Below are 11928 nucleotides of genomic sequence, written 5' to 3' on the forward strand. Positions count from 1 at the left end.
AAATGCTTTCTCTCTGGAGCTGGAAGCCAGCCAGACTGCAGGATTACAAGATGAATCTCCATCACAGAGTGTTTCATCCATCACTACAGCACTCCAGCAGTCATTGAGAAAGGAGAAGGCAGAAAACAGCGTGGTGTGACTTCTCAGATGAGAGGATGTCCCTTATCCCCTCATACCCACTGCCTTTGTGAGTCTCCTGCCACGTACCAAACATCACCTCCCCTTGTTGATGTCTTTGGTCAGGGTGTTGGTGGTGGTAGTTGTGGTGGTGAGATTAGATGCTGAGTTTATTTGAGATTGACCGAGCTGTTGTCTGGCCAGGGTCCGCTGGAGCTCGGCTCGCCTGGCCAGGGCGGCTCTGAGCTGGCCTCGAAACTCCTCGATCCTCCCTTGAAGCTCCCGCAGCTCCTCTTCCCATGGTGTTGAGAGTCCAGAACAGGCCGGGGGTGAGAGAACCAGGCTCAGACTGAGATTAGGACCGCCGTTGGAACACAACTGGGTGGGCGGACTTCCCACCAACCCCCGCCTGCCCCTTTCTGGCCCAGTGGGCAGAGCTTGGAGTTGGTAGCTGTTGAGAGTCTCCAAGTTGAAGTGGACACGCTTGTTATGCTCTTTGGCCTCTCGACCGACCTTGGCGCTCTGATTGTTCCACTTGGTTGTAGAAGTGGAAGGGGAAGTCGAGGAGGTGGGAGGCGGAGGAGAAGAAGTGGAGGGTGGCAGGCGGTGGAGATTACAGTTCTCTGACAGGCACAAGGTGGGACTGAGAGGAAAACACAGCAGCAATCAGTTTTACAAGATGCAGGGGCACAGCAATTCACAAACAGACCCCACAATCAATGGAAACACAGAGTCTCTTCAATATGCCATTAATGAAACAGTATCTGCTCGCTTTTTACTGGAGAGTACAATATTGATTTTTGTCCTTTGCGTTATAATTTCTTTCTTAGAGTTTTTTTTTTAAACATAACAATAATTGCACACATTAGTTCAAAACAATACTATTTTATTATACACACTATGCAAATGATAGTGTACAGTGTATGCTGGACTTTATCTCAAAATAAAGGGTGATAGAGTGATCCTGTTTCAATCAATCTATGTGACTGGCTAACTGTACATCATACAACTTATTAACCCTATAAATGCTACAGTATCATATTTGATATGCAAAATTCTAAGGTCTCTAAATTACATGATCAACATAATCAAAACTTTGCTGAAAACCCGGTTTTGCACATTTTGCACATCTATTACATGCCTTCTGTAGATTGATTGATAGTTGTTACTACTTTTTTTTACGTAAAAGACATTTATAGTATATATATGTATATATATATATATATTCTGACTATTACTTTATGTATATATATGGGGTTAAATAGCCACTTACCAAATAAATAAATGGTCATGCAACATTTATCTGAATTAAATGATTTTATAATGTATTATGAGTTCAGTGAATGATATGAGAGGCACAAAACCAGCACAGCTGCATATTATTGAAGATCGTTTGCCTGTGACAATGGACAATTATATAGATTAGTGTTCATTATACAGAAATATTTGACCACAGCATGCCGCTAATTAGCCATCAGAATAGGCCCATTCCAGAATTGCTGTAATTTGACAATAACATTAGTCTAAATTTCAATGAGGAGAATTACTTCATTCCATTGCACTTTTAAGAAAGTGTGGTCATTTGTCAATTTATTACGCAAAAATCCTAACTTACCATCTGTCACTACTCTCAAACTCTGATTTCCTCTCATCATCACAACCCATATTTAATGCACGGTGGATTTTCTGTAGAAATAGAAAAAGGACAGAACAACAGTCATACGCAGTATATACATAATCAAATACAAGATAGGCCTACCACATATACTGTAGACTACTGACTTGTGCTTTCAGCTTCCTAACACTAGAGGGAGTGGATGCACCTGTGTTTATGACAGCAACATGCCTTCTTGAATAAGATCTTGAATAAGATTTAAAAGAGATAAGAGTGAAAAAAGTAATTCCTTTAGTTAACTGGCACTACTTTAGTGTTATCAGCCTTTATACACCGATCTGTTTTTTTTTTTTTTTTTTACCAAGTTTGTCAGCTGTAGCATTTGGAGGCAGGAGCTCACCTGACTGGTGTGGAGCCAGTATTTGAATCTCTGCTGGTGGCGCAGGTGAGGCAGGATGAATCTGAAGAAAGTGTGCTCTCCCAGCAGAGTGAGTAAAGCACCTGCCACCCCCACACACAACAGCACGAACAGCCCCGAGAAATGCTGGATACCCATCTGCAGAGTCTGCACACACATGAACAACAATAATTAAAAACACACAAGAGAAGATCACAGTGTAATACAGCTCTGCTGCTGACTGCACCTTTTCCCCAGAGAATGCATCTTTTTTTTTTTTTAATGCTGCACAACTATTTTCAACACTGTTTTTTGAGCACCAAATCAGCATATTAGAATGATTTCTGAAGCACCATGTGACTTTAAAGCCTGCTAAAAATTCAGCGTTGCCTTACAGGAATACATTTAATTTTAAAACATATTCATATACAATACAGTTATTTTAAATTGTAGTAATATTTCTCAATATTAATGCTTTTACTGTATTTTTGATCAAATAAACATAGCCTTGCTAAGTAAGAGACTTTTTTCAAAAACATTTAAAAAATCTTACCGACCCCAAATTTTTGAACATTAATGTGTTCCATTATTTGTTTATTATTTATACTGTAGATATTTTTCATTGGCCAATAATGGAAAAAAAGCCTTCTGTTTTTACAGCATCTATCTACCTGAACAAGCAGTCAGGCATTTTAAAGAAGTTGATGACAGTTTTCTGATGTAATATATCTTTTTTTTGCAAGCAACCTATAAATCACCAATAATTCATTTCATATTACAACAGATGTTTCAAAAATGCTCGTTTTTTACGTCTTCTTATGTGAATCTTAACATTTAGCTCTCTCCAGGTATTATAGGCCTTCCAGTGCCTGGCCCAGCGTTATTTTCCCCTCGGGTATTAGAAGCCCCAACATACACAAAGGAATCTATCATTCCCTGCAATGGCTTTGATCTGGAGGGAGAAGGAGTCCTGCTGACTAGAACTAATCACAATTATATAAAGTATTGCTGTTATAATTGAAATGAAAGTCATCCTTACATGGAGTAGCTGAAAAGGGGAAAATATTCCACTTCCTGTCTCTCATATATGTCTCAATATAAGGCACTCATTGGTCATCTAAGATTGCACACACTGAGACTGCAGTCCCATGTTCACTCCATCGCAGTCCTGCTACCTCTTCTGTGAGTGTGTTTATTCTTAACACATAACAGGATTGGCTGCAGCCGTTTATCATGATGTCAGTTTCCAAGAGAGTGTTATAGAAGGGGATAGTGGCTAAATGCACATGCATGCACGCTACTGGTCAGATGAAATGTTCACTGCACTTCATGTTGGCTGCTCTGATTTCATTAAATGCGGTAACTCTTTACAATAAGGTTCTATACGTTACATTTAAATTTACATTTATTCAATTAGCAGATGCTTTTATCCAAAGCAACTTGTGCAATAGAACAAGTGATTCAACATAGGATGGCATGGCAATAAACACAAGAAGTGCCAGTTACACAAGATTTCCATCGTCGTTCAAAATAGTAAAAGTAGGGCAGGATGGGAATAAGGGATAGTGAGAGCAAAGAAAAAAAAAAGAAAATCATATATTTTTTTTTTACGAGGATGCAGTTAGATGTTATATGTTAGGATTTATTAATTTAATGTTAATTTATATACACATCAATTCATGTTTAACATTTCAAGTTGTAATTAAAATGAATTTATTATGTATTTTGAACACATGAATTATGATGTATTTTGAACACACATGAATTAACACAAGAGTATCTAGGTGGACCAACTTTATATTAAGTATCTTTAATTACTAACATTCACATACTTATATTAAAAATACCTGCATGTGATTACATTTGTAACTAATTTCTTTAATTACATTTGTAATGACGCTAATTGTTAGCTTAATGACCCTTGTGAAACAGAAATACACGTTAGCATACTTTACTTATAAAGGAAATAATGGAAAAATTTTATAAGGTTTAATTAGCTAACATTAGTTAACTACATTAGTTAACATGAATTAACTTCTATTAAATGTTAATTTCAAAATTTAATAATATATATTTAAAATCAAAAGTTGTATTTGTTAACATTAATTAATGCACTGTGAACTAACAAACAAAACTATGAACAGTTATACTTTTATTTACTAACATTAACAAAGACCATATTAGCTATGCATTAACTAATGTTAACAAACAGGATTTACTGTAAAGTAATATACTTTAAAATAATATACTTAACATTAAGTGAACTAAATGTAAACACTGTCAAATGTACAGACAGGCTGTCAGGGATTCATCACAGTCACTGCAGTTACCAGCCAGGATAATCACCCGATCACAGTCACCTGAGTTCTAATCACCCGCACCTGCTGTCACCAATCAAGCCACACTACAAATACACACACATCACAGTCACTCACTGTCTGGTCTACTGTTCATGCCTATGGACTGGTCTGGACTCTCTATATGATATTCTCATAGAAAGACTTACCTTCTGGTTCTCCCGCGATCCTCCAACGACTCCTTGGAAGCTGTTCCACGATCTCCCACGAAACCGGCATCAGACACTCACCCTCAGAACTCCGATAAGAACCCTGGAATCATTCACTCTGTTGACACTCACCTGCCTTAACCTAACCCGTTCCACTCCTCCACATCTTGTATCAATAAACCATCCTGTCTTTCACTTACCCGTTGTATCTGGCCTTGCTTTATGACAGAAGACCGGGCCTATACAAATACCGCCATGGATCCTTGACCTCCCACACATGCGGAAGTCCTGGAGGAGCTGGTAAATGCCCTCCGGGCTTCCCTGCTTCCTCCGACAACCCCCCCCAATCTGCCTCTGTCAGTCCCATGGCCATGCCTGCTTCATACACGGGTGATGCAGCTGAGTGTGGCAGCTTCCTCCTGCAAGTGGCCTTGTTCATCGAGATGCAGCCGCAGAAATTTTCCACCGAACACACTAAGGTAGCATTCCTGATTTCCCTTAATGGCAGAGCGCTGTTGTGGGCTAAGGCCATATGGAAAGCTAATAGTGCCATAATTAATTAATATGATGCTTTCACTAACCATTTCAAAGAAGTCTTTGGCCACACTGCAGGAGTGCTATTGGGGTCCGACCAGTTACTGCGGCTGCGCCAAGGCACGTCATCCATTCACTACTACACCCTGCGGTTCAGAACGCTGGCGGCAACTAGCGGGTGGAATGAGGTGGCCCTAATTGGCTCTTATCGGCAAGGATTGAATTCCCATTTACAAGCTCAAATGGCTATCTATGATGACTCCGTTGGACTGGAAAGCTTCATGCAAAGGGCCAACCGAATTTCCCAGCGTCTGTCCACCTGCCAAGCCACCGAAGCCGCCCACCAGTCTGTCACGCCCGGCACGGGTTCCCCAGTACCAGAGCCGATGCAAGTGGACACCTCACGGCTCACCCCGTCAGAACGTGCTCGCTGTCTCGCAGCCGGTCGGTCTATACTGCGTTGCGGCGGATCATTACATCAGGACCTGCCCAGTCAGACTCTCACGTCCTGCGGTGAGTACCCTCCAACTAGACCCTGTCGTTTCCACTTTGTCAATGCTATCGGTACAACTATTCACCCCAGACCTTTCTGTTTCAGTCCCTGCCCTCGTCGACTCGGGCTCCTTGGGCAATTTCATATCCCAGGACCTATTGAATTGTCTCCATCTGCCCGGGAAATGAGCACGAGCAGCCTTGATTGTAAGCCCCATTAAATGGAACATCGACTAGGACATTCGAGCCGCCACTCTTACTGAACCTGCTCCGCTGGGAGGCCCAGAATGGAAAACGTATGTGCCCACTCCCCAATGACAATCCCTTCTGGGCTACGTTCAAAATGTACCGGGCTCTGGACACCCAGGCAGCCAGCAGACCCTCTCGCTCCTCCAAGCTCGGTACTGGTGGCCCAGTAAGACCCAGGATGTTATCAGGTACGTCCGAGGTTGTTCAGTCTGTGCCATGTCCAAGACCCCTCGTCACCTCCCCGTAGGCAAGCTAGTGCCCCTGCCGATTCCCCATCGACCCTGGTCTCACCTGGCAATCGATTTTGTGACTGACTTACCCAACTCAGAGGGGAATACCTTTATCTTGGTGGTCGTAGATCGTTTTTCCAAAGCCTGTAAGCTAATCCCCCTCCCAGGACTTCCAACCACTCTCGACACTGCAGAAAGTTTATTCACTCGCGTCTTCAGAAACTTTGGAGTCCCCGAGAATGTAGTCTCTGACAGGGGACCTCAGTTTATCTCCCGCGTTTGGAGGACATTCTTCCGACTACTAGGGGTCATGGTCAACTTATCCTCCGGCTACCATACCCAGACAAATGGCCAGACTGAGAGGAAGATCCAGGAACTCTGGCGTTACCTCCGGGCATACTGTCACGATGACCAACACAGCTGGAGCCGTTTCCTCCCTTGGGCCGAGTATGCACAGAATTCCCTGACCCAGACCACCACCGGCCTCACGTCGTTTCAGGGCATACTCGGGTACCCAGGGACGACAGTGCATACTCAGGTGGCCAGGGACAACATTCTGGACCCTTTACTACTGGAGGACTTCCATCGCACCCATCCTGGTCACCCTGCACCCAGAAGCCGTGGCCGCCCCCGTCGCCGCATGAGGGTGTCAGGAGCCGCCCCTGGGGGGTAGGGGTAATGTCAGGGATTCATCAGTCACTGCAGTCACCAGCCAGGTCAATCACCCAATCACAGTCACCCGAGTTCTAATCACCCGCACCTGCTGTCACCAATCAAGCCACACTACAAATACACACACATCAGTCATTCACTGTGCGGTCTACCGTTCACTCCTATGGACTGTCCTGGACTCTCTATATGATATTCTCCTAGAAAGACTTGCCTTCTGGTTCTCCCGCGATCCTCCAACGACTCCTTGGAAGCTGTTCCACGATCTCCCACAAAACTGGCATCAGACACTCACCCTCTATTAAAACTTGTCTGTCATGACGTATGATATATATATATATATATATATATACATATATATATACAGTGGGTACGGAAAGTATTCAGACCCGCATCTCTGGAGAGACCTAAAAATGGCTGTCCACCAACGTTTACTATCCAACCTGACAGAACTGGAGAGGCTCTGCAAGGAGGAATGGCAGAGGATCCTCAAATCCAGGTGTGAAAAACTTGTTGGATCTTTCCCAAAAAGACTCATGGCTGTATTCGATCAAAAGGGTGCTTCTACTAAATACTGAGCAAAGGGTCTGAATACTTAGGACCATGTGATATTTCAGTTTTTCTTTTTTAATAAATCTGCAAAAATGTCAACAATTCTGTGTTTTTCTGTCAATATGGGGTGCTGTGTGTACATTAATGAGGAAAAAAAATTTACTTAAATGATTTTAGCAAATGGCTGCAATATAACAGTGAAAAATTTAAGGGGGTCTGAATACTTTCCGTACCCACTGTATATATATATATATAGGTAATTACACATTGGTAAAGATTAAGTTGCAATTTAGTAAATGTAATATTGGATAAAACACTAATTTAAGATTTGAAGTAAATTACAAGTGCACATTCATTACAATTAAATACACCACCTTTTTTATTTTATTTAATTTTTTTTACAAGGGTACACCTAATGAATTACCCTCTCTGTAATGCATTACCTTCAATCCTGCTCATGTTAAAATATTAAACATACTCCCACAAAAAGGTACTCTTTTAGACAAACATGTATTTGTCGTTGGCTTTATACACTCTGTAGGCACAAAATCCACAGAAGTGCTTTAACTGTGAACAAAGTAATATTAAGGAACAAATTCTGGCATTTGTTTATTCATTTATTTTGAGAGAACGCCAAATGCAGCACTTAATGTTGGATTGTTGCTATTCCCCATCTCTTTCAACCCTGCATCTTTGTATCTGGCTACAAACCAAGATGCCCTTTGAAGAATTCTGACAAATTAAATTAAGACTGAATTACGCTAAGGATATAAAATGCTGCTTTTGCATTTGAAATTTCTTCTATAAACAGCTCTAGAATAAACATTCAAAGAGGACGACTGACTGTGAGGACCTCACGGTCGATCCCGTCTGCTTGTTTGGAGAATTTATTGCACAGCAAAGTAGTGGTTTTACAGCGTGGTGTCTGTGGTGATAGGACAGCTTGGCTCTGGAGCAAGAGAGAGGGAGAACGTGAGATGAGTTCCAGCTGGCACACGGGCCGAAAACAAATGTCATTGCTTGTGCTCATGAAGTCCCTCATTCATAATCACAGCTAGGTAATGAAGCCAGACTGTCCGAGACAATGTCTTACAGGAGCGCTACAACTCATGGGAGGTTATTGACTGAGGCTCCATTGATGGAGTGCGCTGGTGGCTGCTACTCACAGCCTCAGGTGTGCGGGGCGGTACGGCTGGCATGAAGCCCTCAGGAATGAAAATGGATTGTGGTGGCCCGACGTTGCTCTGACAGAACGGCTATTAAACTGCAGGAGACAGTAATTCCAAACAAAAGGATTTTTCAGGGGGAAAAGAGCTCAAAGAGAATCTTGGCCAAGGGCAGAAGCCACTCACTCGCCTGTGAATAAAAACACACACGCACACACATATTCAGACTTTCTTTTTTGATGGCTCACCTCTGTCACAGCAAAAACCCTCTTTCCACAGGGAACCACTTTATACCACTTGTCGTGCAGTATGTCCATGTAACCTTCAGACTTGTAGCGGCTGACATATTCAGACACATTGCGAGTGAGAGGGGAGTTCTGGGGCAGCCCGATCCCATAACCTGAAAGCACAAACAATAACAAAACAACAACTTTACACATACAGCTCAGCTAGACCACTGAACGCTGTGGGGTTTTGTTAAAAAAAACATCCCCATTCTATTGTGAATTGATTCTTCTATTGTTGATATGTCAGAGAACCTTGAGAAGGAACAAACATGTTATTCAGTATGTTAGTCAGCACCTAAAAATTAGTGTACTTCTTTAAAGCCCAACAAAAGATTATTAAAACATGATGATTTAAATTTTCTTTAAAGAAAAACTTTTAGTTTGACATTATTAAGAAATGTACTAAAAGGAACAGTTCGTCCAAAAATAAAAAACTGCTGAAAATTTACCCTCAGGTCATCCAAGATGTAGATAACTTTGTTTCATCCTGAGAACATATTTGGAGAAATATAGCATTACATCCCTTGCTCACCAATGGATCCTCTGCAGTGAATGGGTGCCGAATGAGAATGAGAGTCCAAATAGCTGATAAAAACATCACGATAATACACAAGTAATCCATGTGACTCCAGTCCATCAATTAACATCTTGTGAAATGAAAAGCTTGTTTGAAATAAATTCATCATTAAGACACTTTTAACTTCAATCTGGTGCTTTTGGCTAAAATATGAGTCCTCTATCCATAATATCGATTTCTCCAGTGAAAAAGTAATCTTGTATGAATCAGGAAAGAAATATGCACAGATCAAGCACTGTTTACAAGTGAAAACAGTCCAGAAAGAGTTCTAAACAAATATGTTGGTGGATTTTGATATTAAAGGACAACATTTGATGGAATTTTTCACTGGAGGAAGATATATTATGGATTATGGACTCGTATTTAGTTCAGAAGAAACAGTTTTAAATTTAAACACCCTAATGATGGATTTGTTTATTACAAACATGCAGCTTTTCACGTCACAAGTGTTAATTGATGGAATGGTGTTGCGTGGACTACTTGTGATGTTTTTATCAGCTGTTTGGACTCTCATTCTGACGGCACCCATTCACTGCAGAGGATCCATTGGTGGGCAAGTGATGTAATGCTAAATCTCCCCAAATCTGTTCTGATAAAGAAACAGATTAATATACATATTGGGTGGCCTGTCTATTGGATGGAGTACATTTTCAGCAAATTTTTATTTTTGGGTGAACTATTCCTCTGTTAAGAAACAGTCATGAAAGTCATGAAAGTCTGTTTAATTACTCTTAGTGTAAGTTAACTTTTACTTAATTAATAATATATTATCTGCCAGTACAGTTAAAAAAAAAATACTTTTAAGATTTGAAGTACACTATACATGCACATTTAACAAAATTTAGTGCACTTATTTTTAAACCTAATGCATTAAATAATATTAACAAATTGAAATGTACTGTAAGTGTTAACTTCAATCCTGCTAATATTAAAAAGTAACAATTGACATAAATGTTTGAGCATGCTCTTTTAGACAAACATATTTATTTGTCTTTGGCTAGAATATCAAAACAACATTACACATACAGCTCAGCTGGTCCAATGAATGCTGTGGGGTTTTGTTAAAGAGACCATCCACATTCTATTTTGAATTGATACCTCTATTATTGATATGTCAGAGAGCCTTGAGAAGGAACAATCATGAATCTTTGGCACCCTGTGCCAATTCTCTGTAGACAGAGCGTCTGTCATTGTGGCGTCTCTGCAGCCGGAGAGATACGAGCTCAACTCTGACATGCACAAATTTCATCAAAGCTCTCGCCTCACCAGCAAACCCACACATCACTCCTGGCAAGCAATCCCTCCCCTCCTTTCAGCACGTGGCACAACATCCCTTGCATCCTGATAAACTTCTGTCCTCTCCTACTGAGTTGTGCTGCTGTATTTTACTCAGTGTCCTCTACAACCAATAATGTGTGCTGTTGAACTCTTTGAAGAGGGGGCACCGACGGGCTGTTGAAATATTCTTAATGGAGTGGATCCAGGCATTCATAAAGTGTGCTGTGTAAACTAATACAATAAGGGATTTTTCCAGCAGCGTTAAAAGGACATGGTCCACTCTGAAGAGACAGTTTCTACTGAAGGGCGTTCTTTTAATTTGAGCAAAGCCTGTGAATTGAACTGGGGAAAGTTAAAAGTACCATAATTCAGTACCAAGCCACAAGGACCAAGTTCCCAAAAAATTGGGAAAAATAATTTTTAAAAAGTTTTATTTAAAATTTTAATACAATTTTAATACAAGTTCAGTAGTTGATACCAGTGAAATTTTCACAATTCTCAAGACCAATTTCCAAAAAACTGATATGCTACTGAACACACTTTTTATTTTGACAACCTTAGATGCCAGTTTTTCGCCTGTATGGTTTGATTACGCACCTTGCTGTTTACAGGTTTTACAGACCTTGTCAGAGCTGTCCATTTCAGGCCAGCAGATGTGATAGTGATGGTTTAGCCTTGATCATCTATCTAATAAAAAGCTGACTCAAAGGCATAAGGGAAGCTTTTGGCAGATAGCAGGGAAAATTCCTATGCATGCAGTAGGAGATAACATCTTTGCAGGTGGCTATGGTAAGGGGCATGACATTTCCCGACCAGGCGCCAAGTGTGTGCCAATCACAACACACACTGGCCCAGCTAACCAATCACAGCACATTTCGTATTTCAGAAGGAGGGCTTTCATTTGATACAGGTACTATTCGAGCCGTTCATGCCAGACTGGGGAGAGAGGTGTTGTAATAATGTAAAATATGTGAAAAATAATGTGTTTTTCAAACAACCTAGTATGAGAGCCTGTTCTAGTACACCCCCAAAAGAGCGTAATAGGACCCCTTTAAAAAACAAAAGCCCTAGAGCGTGACATCATATCCTGTTTGTTGTTTATCTCTGAAGAAATTGAATTCTCAGTGTCTAGTGTGAGGCGATGCTTGCTCATCAGCTGACCTCCATTTTACCTCAAGTGTGACAGAAAATAAAGTGAAGGAAAATTTTGCAGGATCAAACTAAGCCTTTTATGCAACCTATTTTAATGGGGGGGGGGG

The 11928-nt window shown here is 41.0% G+C and overlaps 1 protein-coding gene across 1 annotated transcript in view; it reads right to left on the bottom strand.

Moving 5' to 3' along the window:
* grin3ba (glutamate receptor, ionotropic, N-methyl-D-aspartate 3Ba) overlaps positions 1-11928 on the bottom strand; it is a 39984-nt gene continuing 28056 nt past the window's right edge. Inside the window, exons 6-9 of the mRNA XM_016295025.1 lie at positions 8776-8927; positions 2133-2297; positions 1733-1803; positions 1-760 (exon numbers count right to left, since the gene is read on the bottom strand). Coding sequence (XP_016150511.1) covers positions 214-760; positions 1733-1803; positions 2133-2297; positions 8776-8927 — 935 coding nt within the window. The 3' untranslated portion in view covers positions 1-213. The remainder of the gene's footprint in view (positions 761-1732; positions 1804-2132; positions 2298-8775; positions 8928-11928) is intronic.

The sequence above is a fragment of the Sinocyclocheilus grahami genome, unplaced genomic scaffold, assembly GCF_001515645.1.
Source record: "Sinocyclocheilus grahami isolate Dianchi unplaced genomic scaffold, SAMN03320097.WGS_v1.1 scaffold329.1, whole genome shotgun sequence".
In the NCBI taxonomy this organism is placed as follows: domain Eukaryota; kingdom Metazoa; phylum Chordata; class Actinopteri; order Cypriniformes; family Cyprinidae; genus Sinocyclocheilus; species Sinocyclocheilus grahami.